At 34.2% G+C, this 16,844-nt stretch overlaps 1 protein-coding gene across 1 annotated transcript in view; it reads right to left on the bottom strand.

The window, feature by feature from the left end:
• CPNE8 (copine 8) overlaps nt 1–16,844 on the bottom strand; it is a 327,485-nt gene that overhangs the window by 147,959 nt on the left and 162,682 nt on the right. Inside the window, exon 8 of the mRNA XM_065888187.1 lies at nt 8,533–8,596. Coding sequence (XP_065744259.1) covers nt 8,533–8,596 — 64 coding nt within the window. The remainder of the gene's footprint in view (nt 1–8,532; nt 8,597–16,844) is intronic.

Below are 16,844 nucleotides of genomic sequence, written 5' to 3'. Positions count from 1 at the left end.
TTACAGATATATATCTGCTAACAGATATATATGGAATCTAAGGGGGAAAAAAAAGTTCATGAAGATCCTAGGGGTAAGATGGGAATAAAGACACAGACCTACTAGAGAATGTACTTGAGGATATGGGGAGAGGGAAGGGTAAGCTGTGACAAAGTAAGAAAGTGGCATGGACATATATATACTACCAAATGTAAAATAGATAGCTAGTGGGAAGCAGCCGCATGGCACAGGGAGATCAGCTCGGTGCTTTGTGACCACCTAGAGAGGTGGGATAGGGAGGGTGGGAGGGAGTGAGACGCAAGAGGGAAGCGATATGGGAATATATGTATATGTATAACTGATTCACTTTGTTGTAAAGCAGAAACTAACACACCATTGTAAAGCAATTATACTCCAATAAAGATGTTAAAAATAATAACAGGTGAAAAATAACTAGAAACTGAAGATTACAAGCAAGTCTTGATAAGAAAACAATTTTTTCCATTTTAATAAAAATTGCCAAATGTGGGAGAATTCCAGACAACATAAAATTGTTTTTAAAGGACTATAAGACTAAAAAATTGACTCCTAGAAGTTTTTGTTCTAGTCGCAGAACCATTACTTGTTAAAACCGTTCAACATTTCCTGCCCCAGAAAAGTACTATTAAACTGGTTAATTCTATGTACCCAACATTTTAATACAAGATGTTTATTTGTATCTTCAGTTATTCAGGTGCATAGTTTTAGAAATTTTTTTAAATTTCTTAAGGAAATATTTACTAAGCATTTACTATGTATCTACCATGTATTAGATGTTGAGATTCATTAGATGATTAGATGAAGCAAAAGACAGATCCAGACTGACAATACAGTTTGCTATCTAAAGGGAAATAAAGGTTCCTTCTTAATTATATAAAAGTGTACCACAATTTCTAAATAACTACATTTCAAAATAACATATTATATATTGCTTGAAGTAAAGTAAAGCACTTTCATTTTCACCTGTAATTTAAATCACTTATTTATATATTATTTTGTCAAACCAATCATTTTTATCAATTTATAGACTCAAGCACTCATAACCTACATGATTTACTTTAAAGGTAAACAAGATGAGGTATCATAAATCAAGGAAGTTAAACATTATTCAATGATGATAAGCAATATTTAAAGAGTATAAATTATATAGTAATTTATAAATTAAAATCAGTATTTTAGATTTGTTTGGTTTTTTAACTGAAAGGAGATGTTAACAATTTTTGAAGCAGGTGGAGGTTCAAAGTAATTCACATTAAATCAAGAAGTCAGTGTTTTAAATATTACTTAGTGAAAATGTTAATTCACCACTTCATTTTCCAGAGCTCAGAAATACTTATTAAGCATCTTCACATATATTAAAATGCCCTTAGGAGAATGTGGTTTTTCAAGAACATGGGACAAAGACATTGTTCTTTTTTTTTTAAGTGCAAACTTTTTTTATTGTTCTTGCCACAGAAATAAATCACTCCTTTAAGACATTTTTCCAAAGCACCTAAAACAAAACACAAATTACCATAAAACATTCTGATGTACTTAAAATACATAGTAGAATCCTAAAATGTGTATATTTCAAATAAATGCTGACTAAAACTTCAAAGAGACTAAATATTATTTAAACATGAATTTTCATATGATCACTGGTAAATGTAACACCAAATTGTAGTTTTTCAAATTATACTTCATAAGGCTTGCAAAATGAATAACTGACTCAAGAGAAAAAATTTCTTTCAATGAACCAAGTGATATAAACTTGGGGAAAATGTTTTTTGTAATTACTCAGGTTAATAACTTAGGAGAGATTCCACCTCTATCAAACACAAAACAAGTCTAATTTCTGGGGAAAAAACAAGCATTTACTACTTCTAGAAATATACAAGCATCATTACAGTTGGGTTTTTTTTTTTGTTTTTTTTTTTTTAACTCTTATGCTTAATGCCACCCTGAGAGAATTTTAAGACTTTTCTTTAATACTCCACACCAGTGTAACAAACTTCCTATTGAAGAAATCCACTTAAATGTTCAGAGGCATTTCTAACAAGTTCAAATCAAGCTTGTTTCTCCAGTAATTTTTCCCAACTCAATGAGTGACTCATCATCCACCCAAAGTGCTCAAGGAAGTTGTCCTTGACTCTTCCCTTTCCTGACCTTTTATCCAATCCATCATCAAGCTGCATAATTCTATCTCTAAAAAATTTCTCAAATCTTCAATCCAGCTACACAGGCACCATCTTAGTCCAAGCCAACCTCTTCTCTCACCTGGACATGCACATTGGCATTTATTCCTTTTTCCCTCTTCTACCTATCCAATCCATAGATCCACCTTCTTGGACCTATCCAATCGATTCTCCATTCAGCAGAGAGAGTAATGGACTTAAAACATCAAAGAAATTAATCTTGTTCATAACTTAAAATTACTCAAGGCTTTCCCTTGCATTTAGGATAAACACAGAATCTTTAACATTGTCTACAAAAGCCCAACACCAAACAAACTCTGAGCAGCCTTTTCCACCGTTATCTGGCAAAGTTTTAGCTCAATCATTCCCCCACTCCCATCCCCTTGCTAACTAACACACACCAGGCACACTCTTTCCCTCTTTGGGCCCTATAAAAGCTGTGTGCTCTGTTGGAAATCTTACCCTTTGGCTGACAAACCATTACTTGGGTCTAAGCTAAAATGGAATTTTCTCAAAGAGTCCCGGAGTTACCTCCACCCAATATAAATTATGATTCTCCATGGTACTCTCTCATATTTATCACTTAGAACACATCTTGAAATATTTACCTATACAGTCATCTGATTAATGTCTGTCTTTTCCACAAACTACATGTTTTTTAGAGAAAAGGACAAGGGCTGCTTGTTGTTGGTTTTTCTTGCCATTGTATTCCAAGCTTCCTTTCCAGGGACTAGCATGTTATACATTTTGTGAATATTTTTGAATCAATCAATCAGAATGAAAAATATTCTTTGCAGACAATTTCAAGCTACCTTAAAAATACTGAGTGAAGAAACATTTCCAATATGACTTCAAAATTACTTTAACTCTTACTCTAGAATTTGACAAGATATATCACAAAACTTGCATTTGAAATAAACTGTGGTTGAGATAATTAGGATTACCACACTGAAAATACACATTTGTATAAATTTATAATTTAGCCATTTCTCAAATATGGCCCATTTTAAATTCTGCAAAGTAACCATCTGGAGGAGATAATACTGTTGTCTATTAAGTGTGCATAGCCTTATGTCTAAGAAAGCAATGTACATACCTTAATTTAAAAATACTCAACTGCTAAAAATGCTAACTATCATTTGAGCCTTCAGTGAGTCACAATCTTCTTGTTGGTGGAGAGTCTTGCCTCGATGTTGACGGCTGCTGACTGATCAGGGTGGTGGTTGTTGAAGGTTGGGGTGGCTGTAGCGATTTCTTAAAATAAGACAATGAAATTTGCCCCATCATTTGCCTTGCCCTTTCAGGATTGATTTCTCTGTAGCATGCAATGCTGTTTGATAGCATTTAACCCATAGTTAGAACTTCTTTCAAAATCAGAGTCGACCCACTCAAACCCTGCTGTGGCTTTGTCAACTAAGCTTATGTAATACTCTAAATCCTTTGTTGTCCTTTCAACAATCTTCACAACATCTTCACCAGTAGATTCCATCTCAAGAAACCACTTTCATTACTCATCCATAAGATGCAACCTGTCATCCGTTTAAGTCTTATCATGAGATTGCAGCAATTCAGTCACATCTTCAGGCTCCACTTACTCTTCTAATTCTATTGCCATTTCCACAACATCAGCAGTTACTTCCTCCACTGGAGTCTTAAACCGCTCAAAGTCATCCATCTGTGAGGTTTGGAATCAACTTCTTCCAAACTCCTGTTAATGTCGACATTTGGGCTTCTTCCCACGAATGTTCTTAACGTCATCTAGAACGGTGAATCCTTTCCAGAAGGTTTTCAATTGACGTTGCCCAGATCCATCAGAGAAATCACTATCTGTGGCAGCTGTGGCTTTAGGAAATGTATTATTTCTTAAATAACAAACTTGAAAGTCGAATTTACTCCTTGAGCCTCAGGTTGAAGAATGAGTGTTGTGTTAGCAAGCATGAAAGCAACATCAATCTTGTACATCTCCATCAGAGCTCTTGTGTGACCAGGTGCATTGTCAATGAGCAATAATATTTTTGTTTTTGTTTTGTTTTGTGTTTTTAACTTATTTTTGTATTGGAGTATAATTGCTTTGCAATGTTGTGTTAGTTTCTGCTGTACAATAAAGTGAATCAACTATATGTATACCTATATCCTGTCATTCTTGGACCTCCCTCCCATGCCCCACCCCCATCCCACCCATCTAGGTCGTCACAGAGCACTGAGCTGAGCTTCCTGTGCTTTACAGCATGTTCTCTCTAGCTATCTATTTTACACATGGTAGTGCATATATGTCAATCCTAGTCTCCCAATTGGTCCCATCCTCCCCTTCCCCCCATGTCCACATGTCTGTTCTCTACATCTATGTCTCTGTTCCTGCCCTGCAAATAGGTTCAGCTGTACCATTTTTCTAGATTCCACATATATGTGTTAATATATGATATTTGGGGTTTTTTTCTGGCTTACTTCACTCTGTATGACAGACTCTAGGTCCATCTATGTCTCTACAAATGACCTGATTTAATTCCTTTTTATGGCTGAGTAATATTCCATTGTATATATGTGCTGCATCTTCTTTACCCATTCATCTGTTATTGGACATTTAGGTTGTTTCCATGTCCTGGCTATTGTAAATAGTGCTGCAGTGAACACTGGGGTAGATGTCTCTATTTGAATTATGGTTTTCTCAGAGTATATGCCCAGTAGTGGGATTGCTGGGTCATATGGTAGTTCTATTTTTAGTTTTCTAAGGAACCTCCTTACTGTTCTTCACAGTGGCTGTATCAATTTACATTCTCACCAACAGTGCAGGAGGGTTCCCTTTTCTCCACACCCTCTCCAGCATTTATTACTTCTAGATTTTTTGATGATGGCCATTCTGACCAGTGTAATACCTCATTGTAGTTTTGATTTGCATTTCCCTAATAATAATCAGTGATGAGCATCTTTTCATGTTCCTCTTGGCCATCTGTATGTCTTCTTTGGTGAAATGTCTATTTAGGTCTTCCGCCTAATTTTTAATTGGGTTGTTTGTTCTTTTGATATTGAGCTCCACGAGCTGTTTGTATATTTTGGAGATTAATCCTTTGTCTGTTGCTTTGTTTGTAAATATTTTCTCCCACTCTGAGGGTTGCCTTTTCGTCTTGTTTATGGTTTCCTTTTCTGTGCAAAAGCTTTTAAGTTTAATTAGGTCCCATTTGTTTTTGTTTTTATTTTCATTACTCTAGGAGGTGGGTCAAAAAAGATCTCGCTGTGGTTTATGTCAAAGAGTGATTTTCCTCTAAGTGTTTTATAGTGTCCGGTCTTACATTTAGGTCTTTAATCCATTTCGAGTTTATTTTTGTGTATGCTGTTAGGTAGTGTTCTCATTTCATTCTTTTACATGTAGCTGTCCACTTTTCCCAGCACTGCTTATTAAAGAGGCTGTCTTTTCTCCATTGTATGTTCTTGCCTCCTTTGTCATAAATTAGGTGACCATATGTGTGTGGGCTTATCTCTGGGCTTTCTATCCTGTACCATTGATCTATATTTCTGTTACTGTGCCAGTACCATACAGTCTTGTTTACTGTAGCTTTGTAGTAATATTTTGAAAGGAATCATTTTTCTCTGAGCAGTAGGTCTCACCAGTGGGCTTAAAATATTCAGTAAACCATGCTGTAAACATGTGATATAATCCAGGCTTTGTTGTTCCATTTATACAGCACAGGCAGAGCAAATTTAACATAATTCTCAGCGGCCCAAGGATTTTCTAAATGGTAAATAAACATTGGCTTCACCTTAAAGTCACTAGCTGCAAGCAAAGAGAGTCTGCCTGCCCTTTGAAACTTTGAAGCAAGGCTCTGATTTCTCCTCTCTAGCCATGAAAGTCCTAGATTGTGTCTCCTTCCAATATAAGGCTATTTCATGTACATTGAAAACCTGTTATTTAGTGCAGTGACCTTCACTAATTATCTTAGTTGGCACATCTGGATAACTTGCTGCAACTTCTCTCTATATAAGCACCTGCTGATTCACCTGTACTACTTTTATGTTATGGACAGAGTTTCTTTCCTTAAACCTAATGAACCAACCTCTGCTAGCTTTGAACTTTTCTTCTGAAGCTTCCTCACCTCTCTTAGCCTTCATAGGATTTAAGAGAGCTAGGGCCCTCCTCTGGATTAGGCTTTGGCTTAAGGGAATGTTGTGGCTGGTTTGATCTTCTATCCCGACCATTACAACTTTCTCCGTATCAGCAATAAGGATGTTTTGCTTTCTTATCATATGTGTGTCCACTGGAGTAGAATGTGAAATTTTCTTCAAGAACTTTTCCTTTGCCTTCACAACCTTGACTAACTGTTTGGCCCAAGAGGCCTAGCTTTCAGCCTATCTCAGCTTGGCTTTCCACATGCCTTTCTCAGTAAGCTTAATCGTTTCTAGCTTTTGATTTAAAGTGAGAGATGTGTGAATATTCCTTTCACTTAAATGCTTAGAGGCCATTATAGAGATATTAATTGGCCTAATTTCTATATTGCTGCATTTCAGAGGATAAGGACGTCTGAGCAGAGGGAAAGAGACAGGGGAATGGCTAGTTGGTGCAACAGTCAGCACACACACATTTATTAATTTTGTAGTGCCCAAACACAATTGCAATAGTAACATGAAAGATCACTGATCACAGATCACCATAACAAATGTAATAATCATGAAAAAATTTGATAGCGTACAAAAATTAGCAAAATGTGACACAGAGACTAGAAGTGAGCAATGCTGTTGGAAAAATGGTGCTGATAGGCTTCTTCACCAGAGGGCTGCCACAGGCCTTCAATTTGTAAAACATGCAATATATGTGAAGCACAATAAAATGAGGTATGCCTGTATAAAGACTTTTAGCTGTTGACAAATGCAGAAATTAAAGCTCCAAAAAATTTCACTCAGCTGAATAGTGAAAGAGATAATACTGAAATTTAGGTGTCCTGATTCCAAAGTTTATGCTCAAGCTAACAAATGGTAATGTGTTTTCAAGAAAATAAGTGTCAATTTGTATAATGTCAAATTGAAATAAAATTACTTCATTCCAAATTCTAAGTGATAATGCATGATATTTTTAAAGTACCATAAAATGCACATTTAAAAGGCATTGTCTGAAGTTAACTATGATCATTGCTTTGAACACACTCGTCTCTTCTACTATACTAGCATAATAATATTATTTCAATGATGTTGATTATCAGTGTCTGTAGCTAAGAATCAGAACGTACGATACATAAGTGAAGTTAGATCAAGATTCTAAACAATTTAAAAATATTAGATATATAATTTCTAAGTGTGAGAAATATGTAAATAATATTAATACTATTAATAAGTAATATTAAAAGATAATTCCAGATGTTTTTAAAACTTTATTAGTATAAAGAATAATGAAAATGCCTATGGATCACTAAGTAACATACTCTACTTCATTTGCATGGAAGCTTTATAATTTTCTTGTTCCTCCAGGCAAAACAACAGAATTGAAAGCAGAAGATGTTTAAGATGCAGCCTGGCAATACTCAATCTATGACCTTGATACCTTGGTTCTATTTTGAATTAGAACTCATAATAATTTCTTCATTAGCATATGTATACAAAATAATCTTAATATCAAGATTTTGACAGAATAGCATGTTAATGTCACAATAAAGAACATGCATCTTACTGACCTTGAACTTCTTTTTCTCTTTCCTCCCTCATTATACAAACACAGATTACCATATACATATACAAATTCAGAGACGAGAAGTATGAAAGATGATTAGATCACCAAATCACAACTAAAAATAGCAGTTTTCTAAGATTAATGAATATGCACTCTATGTCACTATACTCTTAGCTGGAGTGGTAGCTGGTTATTTCTACAAATGTGAGCTTCCCAAGCTAAGAAAACATGAGACCATATATGAATATTGAATTTATTCAATTAGAAATACAGAAAAACAAGTATGTTACGCAAAATGGTTACAGTCAAGTGACTAGAAATATTCCTTCAGGATCACACATAAAATCTTCAAATTTTTGCAAGAACTGAATTGGTTGATACAATTGACAATTCCTTATATTAATGCCCCCCCAAATGACATCACCATTAGGTTTTATTTTAATAATTTCTATTCATTAAAAAGACTGTTAAAATAACTGATTATCCTATTTGGACGATAGAATGTAGTCTCTCTGGTTAAAGTACTAAGTATCTAAAATGATAGCTTATGAATTTAGAATTATATAATATAGTTTTAATTATCTTTTGCTAAAACTACTCAAGAAAAATCATTTAAGTATAGTTTGAGAATTATCATTTCAAAGAAGTATTGGAAATACTTTTTCATTCAAAGAAATATTTACTTACTCTGCAACAGTTTAATTCCTCTGCTGTAAGGATGATTGTACCACATTTCTTCCCTGGAATTCCTCTAAAACAACAAAGAGCATACTTAAATACAATGATATTTTATATTAATAGTATATAATATAAATGAATATTAAATACATATTTTATTTTTATATAACCAAACAAAAAGCATACTACTAATAGGTGGGCTCTAACAAAATATATTCCTAGTTTCAAATTTGAGTTTATCCTATAGATCCACATTTATTGATAAAGCTAAACTTTGAGCACTTTCAACATGTCAGTCCTTTGCCCAAGAATCTTCAATAGCTTCACACTATCATATATAATTAATATAATATAATGTAGTATCTATAATATAAAATATTCTCCCATGACTTCTAAGATTTCTATTATGTGATTAAAACGTATTCCTAATCTTGGTTTTCAATATTTCTTTCTTCTTTCATCAACATGGTTATTTATTTGGGCTTATTTTTGCTCTGTGCCAATTCCCACACCTTGGCATACCATAGTGTGTTAAACTCTTCCCTATTCTGCCCCAAACTTTCTACATCCCCAGAGGAAGTTTTACTTGTTCCAGGAACACTTATCCCAGTCAACCTTACACAAAACTTGGCCTTTTCTGTGCTCCTATTGACATTAAAGTCAGTACCACAGGTTTAGCATTTAATTATTACTAAATTGTTACAAGCACATATTTTTTACCCTTCTTTCCCCAAGTTGATTATAAGCTCTCTAAGAGCAAAATTCATGTTATAAACCTCTGGTAAACCGACAGATTTAAATATCTATACATAACAGGCATTCAATATATTAGGAAAACATATAATACGTAAGCAAAATTAAGCAAAGCAAAACTTCCACCCAATTTTCTTTCTAAACGTCTATGCAATATTTATGCTCATATAGCTTCCAGCTGACACCAAGAGCAAAGTGCACTAGGATAATGCAAGGTATGTGCATGGTTTCCTGCTTTACCTGAGGGAATACAGAGACAAGTCCAAGAGAAGCTTCCAAAGAGTAATCCTAATGCTCTAAAGGTATACTTCATGCTTCTTTTGTCCTATCACTAATCATAGCTCAGACTCTTCTGTTTTTCCTAGGAACTACAAATTGTGGAATTAGAGCCAAACAAGTGTTTTTGTCCTCAAGAATATGATTCAACTCCAATAATCTATGCCAATTTGTATGTGACATTTTCTTCAGGTCTTTATGACTAAGAGATCAATTAATTTATCTTTGCATGTTTTTTCATAGAATATTAAACACATCTTTTTTTTAATGCAAGACAAAATTTAATAAGTGGATAAGCATTTAGTAGACTGGTCACAATAAAAAAGAAGATTCTTACTGAAATAACAATGGGGTGCAATTTTACATGTCTTAAGTTATCAGTCATTGAAAGAGATGACGCTCTCCAGTATCGGTTGTGTTGGGAGAACTTGCATATGCACCAACTGCAGGTGGCAATGCAGATAATAACTGTCATTTGAAGAAAATACATACATCATTTTTAGCATCCCTCCATTGTCAGTAATCAGTTAATTTTTCTAATCCAGCTGTACTTTCTTCTTCTTTTTTTCTATTTGTGAATCACAAGATTTACACTTTCAGCATTACAGCAAGCTAAAACACCCTGACTGAGCATCTACCTGAAAATAATTTAAAATACTGAATAAAACTTGCAAAACATATTTATAAATGCTCCAATAACCTGGCAAGAAAAGTAAGAACCAATTAGAAACTGAAGATGGAAAGCCAGAAAGACAAACAGAGGTAAACGCTGGAGAGTTTAATCTTGGGCTTTTTTTTTTTAATAGTTTTTTATTGGAGTATAATTGCTTCACAATACTGCGTTAGTTTCCGTTGTATAACAAAGTGAATCAGCCATATGGATACATATATCCTCATAACCCCTCCCACTTGAGCCTCCCTCTCACCATCCCTATCCCACATCTCTAGGTCATTGCAAAGCACCAAGCTGATCTCCCTGTGCTATGCTGCTGCTTCCCACTAGCTAACCATTTTACATTCAGTAGTGTATATATGTCAATGCTACTCTCACTTCACTGCAGCTTCCCCCTCCACCTACTGTGTTCCCAAGTTCTTTCTCTATGCCTATATCTTTATTCCTGCCCTGCCACTAGGTTCATCAGTACCATTTTTTTGGTTTGTTTTTTAGATTCTATATATATGTGTGTTAGCATACGGTACTTGTTTTTCTCTTTCTGACTTCACTCTGTATGACAGACTCCAGGTCCATCCACCTCACTACAAATAACTCAGTTTTGTTTCTTTTTATGGCTGAGTAATATTCCATTGCATATATGTGCCACATCTTCCTTATCCATTCATCTGTCAATGGACATTTAGGTTGGTTCCATGTCCTGGCTATTGTAAATAGAGCTGCAGTGAACATTGTGGTATATGTCCCTCTTTGAATTATGGTTTTCTCATGGTATATGCCCAGTAGTGGGATTGCTGGATCATATGGTAGTTCTATTTTTAGCTTTTTAAGGAACTTCCATACTGTTCTCCATAATGGTTGTATTAATTTATGGATCCTTAGAGCATAAAGATGAGAGACCAAAAAAAAAATAAAATGTGAGGGAGTACTCACAAGGTGGAGAATTCAATAAATAAACAACTCATAGCATAAAGCTTAGATCACAATGACTATATTGCCTGAATGTAGCATAAATTAGATATAAACGTTTACTTTGGAGGGACCCACAAAATAAATCCATGCCTTAAAATGTGGTGATTAATGAAAGAGAAAAAATGTATCCTAATAATTTAGACCTTAACCAGGCTTGTTGCCTTAATTTTAACTACCTAGGCAATTACAAACTTCAAACCAAGAATTCAGCTTAATTCAAGTGATCACAGTTAGTTGGTAAGTACAAAATCTCTCTGGAAGAATTTGCCTTCAAACTAAATCTCAAAATACTATCACATTAAAAGTTTAAAAATATGTATGAGCTTATTCTAAAATATCTCAAAACCCTAAAGAAAAAATGTACCATGTTTTAAAGTCTCCAGAAAAAGCAGGCTGCAGAATCTAACACAGACATAGAACCCTAAAAATATTATGCATAATATACACAATGTAAGTATGCATAATATACATAATATATAGAGAAGAATGGAAATATGAGGAACTAGCAAAGAACTATAAAATAATCAAGAATACATGGAGAAAAAAATAGGACTTCTAGAAATAATGTAGAGACTGTAGATGGATTTAACAGCAGATTATACACAGCAGAAGAATTAGTGAACTGAAAGATGGATATAAAGAATTTATCACTAACGCAGCATGGAGAGGCTGATATGGGAAAAATTGCAAAGAGGTTTAGTGACATGGAGGGAAAAGGTAAAAGTTTTAATGTACATCTAAGCAGAGGTCCAGAAGGAGAAGAAAAAATGAATAGAGGAGATGCAATATTTGAAGAGAGAATGGCCAGGAAACTGCTAGAACTGTTGAGAAACATCAATTTCCAGATTCAAAAAGTCCAATGAATTTCAAGCAGCATAAATAAAAGTACATTTATACCTATACACATATTAAGGACATGTCAAAACACCAGAGCTAAAATGGCATATTTTCAAAGGAGCCAGAGAGAAAAGACAGATGACCTACAAAGATAAGAATGTTAAATTAAGAGCTGACTACTCAGAAGGAACATTGGAAGCTATAAGACAATTGAAAAAATATCTTGAATGATTTTGAAAGAAAGTAACTATCACTCTAGGATTTTATATAGTATATCTCTTTTAAGAACAAGTATGAACTACAGGTATTTTAAAACAAAATAGAATTGAGTGAATTTACAGCCAAGCACATTTTCTTGAGGAATTTCTAAAGGATGGACTTCAAACTTAAGGAGAATGATCAAACATGAGATGAATGAAGAAACAATAAGGGAAGTGGTAAATATGAAAAACCTTAATAAATATTGACTTAAAATCTTAATGAATATTATTGATAAGAAAATCAATAATAGTAATGTAATAAACTAAAATAAAAAATACAAATAATAATGATAGCACTGTTCAGGAGGGTGAGAATTTAAGTTAAAATCTTAAAGATTTTAAGGAGGAAAGTAAAAGATTCTTTAAAGTAAATAGAATTTGATAAATTAGGTAAATTCAGAAATTCCTAGGAAACTACAATTTTTAAGGACTTTGTAATCTAAAGGTTAGAAAAGAAAGATTGTGAAATGGTGTTTTAAAAATATAACCAATTCAAAAGAAACTAAAGAAAAAAAAGTGTGAAGCATAAGAGAAGCACTAAATAAGTGATCGAAATAAATCCAGAGCAACAGTTACAAAAGTACATGTTAATGAACTAAACACTACAGATTAGAAACAAAGACTGTCATTCTGTATAAAAAATAAAATTCATACATAGCTATTTACAACAGACACTAGAATTTAAGAATTTAGAATATTCAAAAGAAAAGAATGGAAAGATACACTAAAGGAAAAAAAAAAAAAAAACTAACCCTAATGGAAACCAGTGTACCTACATTAATAGCAAACATATAAATTTTAAATTTAAAAAAGACTGCCAGAAATCATTACTGTGTAATAATAAAAGGTTCAATTAATTAGGAAGATACAATAATCTCAATACTATATGCATCTAACATTGTAGTTCCAAAATATATAAAGAACTAACCATACAACAAAAGGACAGATACATCATTATGTTGAGCAATTTTAACCTGGTAAGTACCACATTGGTCAGTGATCAATGTTAACAATCACCAGTGATAAGTCACATTGATATCATGTACCACTGATATGATGTAATAAGAAGGGCATTTCACCACTGTAGTCTTCCCCTCCAAACCTGTAACACCAATCTAAGCATGAGAAAAATATCAAACAACCCCAATTTGAAGAACATTCTACAAAATATCTGACTAGTACTTCTCAAAACGGCCAAAGTCATCCAAATCATGGAAGGACTTAAAAATTGTCACATAACAGAGGATACTAGAAGATAGGATGACTAAATGCAAAGAGGTATCCTGAAGTGAATTCTGATATAGAAAAATGACAGTAGTGGAAAAACAAGTGAAATTCAAGTAAAGTCTGTAGTTTAGTAGTTGTATCAACATTGTTATACTAGTTTTTTCAAATATACCACGTTAACCTAAGATATTAATGGTAGAGGAAACTGGGTGAGGGATATACAAAATTCTCTGTAGGATTTTCACAATTTTTCTGTAAATCTAAAGTTCTTATTAAAAACAAGGCAAGGCATAAAAAGACAAAGAAAATATGAGTAACTATTCTAGGTTAAAAGAGACTAAAAATTAGGACAACTAAATTCAATGTAAAATTTTTGATTAAGTTTTAGACTGGGGATATAGAGCTACAAAAATTGGGACAACTTTTGAACTTTGAATATGGAGTGTGGATTAGATAACTTCAATGTAAAGTTTCCTAATTTTGATTATCATATTATGATTCTGTAAGAGAACACCCTTATTAAGAAATACACATTCACTTTGTTTATGGTTTCCTTTGCTGTTCAAAAGCTTTAAAGTTTAATTAGGTCCCATTTGTTTACTTTTATTTTCATTACTCTAGGACAGGGGTCTCCAACCCCCAGGCTGTGGGCTGGTACTGGCCCGTGGCCTGTTAGGAACTGGGCCCCACAGCAAGGGGAGAGTAGTGGGTGAGAAACTGAAGCTTCATCTGCCCTACCCATCACTCCCCATTGCTTGCATTAGAGCCTGAACCATCACCCCCACTGTCCATGGAAAAACTGTCTTCCAGGAAACCGGCACCTGGTACCAAAAAGGTTGGGGATGGCTGCTCTAAGAGATGTATCAAAGAAAGAAAATGAAGTGACTGACAAGAGATTAATCTCCAAATACACAAACAGCTCATGCAGCTCAATATCAAATAAACAAACAGCCCAATCAAAATTAGGTGGAGGGGCTTCCCTGGTGGCACAGTGGTTGAGAGTCCACCTGCTGATGCAGGGGACACAGGTTCGTGCCCCGATCCGGGAAGATTCCACATGCCTTGGAGCGGCTAGGCCTGTGAGCCATGGCCACTGAGTCTGCGTGTCCGGAGCCTGTGTTCCACAATGGGAGAGGCCACAACAGTGAGAGGCCCGCATACAGAAAAAAAAAAAAAAAAAAAAATTGGGTGGAAGATCTACACATTTCTCCAAAGAAGACATACAGATGGCCAAAAAACACATGAAAAGATGCTCTACATCACTAATTATTAGAGAAATGCAAATCAAAATTACAGTTAGGTATCACCTCACACCAGTTAGAATGGCCACCACCAAAAAATCTATAAACAATAAATGCTAGAGAGGGTGTGGAGGAAAGGAAACCCTCTTACACTGTTGGTAGGAATGCAAATTGGTAGAGTCACTATGGAGAACAGTATGGAGGTTCCTTAAAAAAGTAAAAATAGAGCTACCATATGATCCAACAATCCCAGTCCTTGAGCATATATCTGGAGAAGACCATAATTTGAAAAGATACATGCACCCCAACGTTCATTGCAGGACTATTTATAATAGCCAAGACACGGAAGCAACCTAAATGTCCATCAATGGATGAGTGGATAAAGAAGGTGTGGTACATATATACAGTGGAATATTAGCCATAAAAAAGAATGAAAAAATGCCATTTGCAGCACCATGGATGGACCTACAGGTTGTCATACTGAGTGAAGTAGGTCAGACAAAGACAAATATCATAATATCACCTATATGTGGAATATTAAAAAATGGTACAAATGGACTTATTTATAAAACAGAAATAGAGTCAAATATGTAGAAAAAAGCATATGGTTACGAAGGGGGAAAAAGGGGGGAGGGATAAATTGGTAGATTGGGATTGACATATGCACACTACTGTATATATAACACAACTATTAAGAACCTGCTGTATAGCACAGGGAACTCTACTCAATACTCTGTAATGGAAATGTATATGGGAAAAGAATCTAAAAAAGAGTGGAGATATATATATATATATATATATATATATATACACTTAACTGATTCACTTTGCTGTACAGCAGAAACTAACACAATGTTGTAAATCAACTATACTCCAATGAAAATTAATGTTAAAAAAAGAAATACACACTCAAGTATGTAGAGGAAAGGGGGCACAATGTCTCTGACAACGTTTCAAAATTACTCTCAGATGGTTCTGAAAAAAAATATAAAACTGGAATATGAGAGTGGTGGATGAGAGGGAGGGAAGTGGGGAAAAAATGATAAAGCAATATGACAAAGTTAACATCTGTCGAAAGTAAACATTCTGGGTAAAGGGCATAAAAGAGTTTCTGGTAATAATCTAGTAAATATTCTGTACAATTGAAATTATATCAAAATAGAAATTTACCCCTCAAACCAATTTTGAAAAGTTTCCTATAATTGTATTCTCCTATTTTTGTGGCACAGAGAAAGAATAATAGAACCCATCTCCCAAACAAAGATATTATTCGAGTATTATTAGAAATGAGTAATCCTTTCCAGAACTGAGCACATGAACAAAAAATGGCCTCTGAGAGACTGGGTGGTTTGTTTTGGTTTGATTTGGTTTGTTTTGCCTTTTGTTGATTGTTACAGTTGAGTTTTTTCCTAACTGTAATATTTTTACATATCTCTTACTACTTCTCAATTACCACTTCTCCACTGCCTTTAGTAACTTCATATTTTTACACTGTTGCTTGGCTTACTGCAGTTTTCTTATTCCTAACTGATCTCAGGCTGCTATGCCCTTAATTTATGCTCTCCATTAATAGAAATTGATCTGATTATGAATTCCAATCATGAAGCCTTCCATTTTCTAGTGGCTCTATATAGGTCCTACAATAATTTCAAACATTAATTACAACACAATAATCATCATAAAATGCAGCCACTGTTAAGTCTCTTATTTCATCATTTCTGCCACTTATCAATAGGGCCACCCTTTTGGATCCTGAAATCATAACAGATGTTTTATTTCACTCTGACTTCACCTGTAAAACTCACTCTACCAACAAGTCAAGGACCATCTTTCGTCTCAGTGATTTCTACTTTTTTTTTTTGCGGGGGAGGGAGTGCCACACGGCTTCTGGGATCTTACTTCCCTCACTAATCGGATGGTATTAGTTTAGTATTTTATATGCAAATATATGAACAAAATGGTATTAAACAAAAATCCAGCAGTGCAATAAAAAAGATAATATATCAATACAATAATAGTAGGAAACATCAATACTCTACGTTCACAATATAGAACTGAACAGAAGATCAATAAAGAAATAGA

Source organism: Phocoena phocoena, chromosome 11 (assembly GCF_963924675.1).
Source record: "Phocoena phocoena chromosome 11, mPhoPho1.1, whole genome shotgun sequence".
Classification (NCBI taxonomy): Eukaryota; Metazoa; Chordata; class Mammalia; order Artiodactyla; family Phocoenidae; genus Phocoena; species Phocoena phocoena.
The sequence above is the reverse complement of the archived record's forward strand: the minus strand, read 5'-3'. Positions and strand labels throughout refer to the sequence as shown.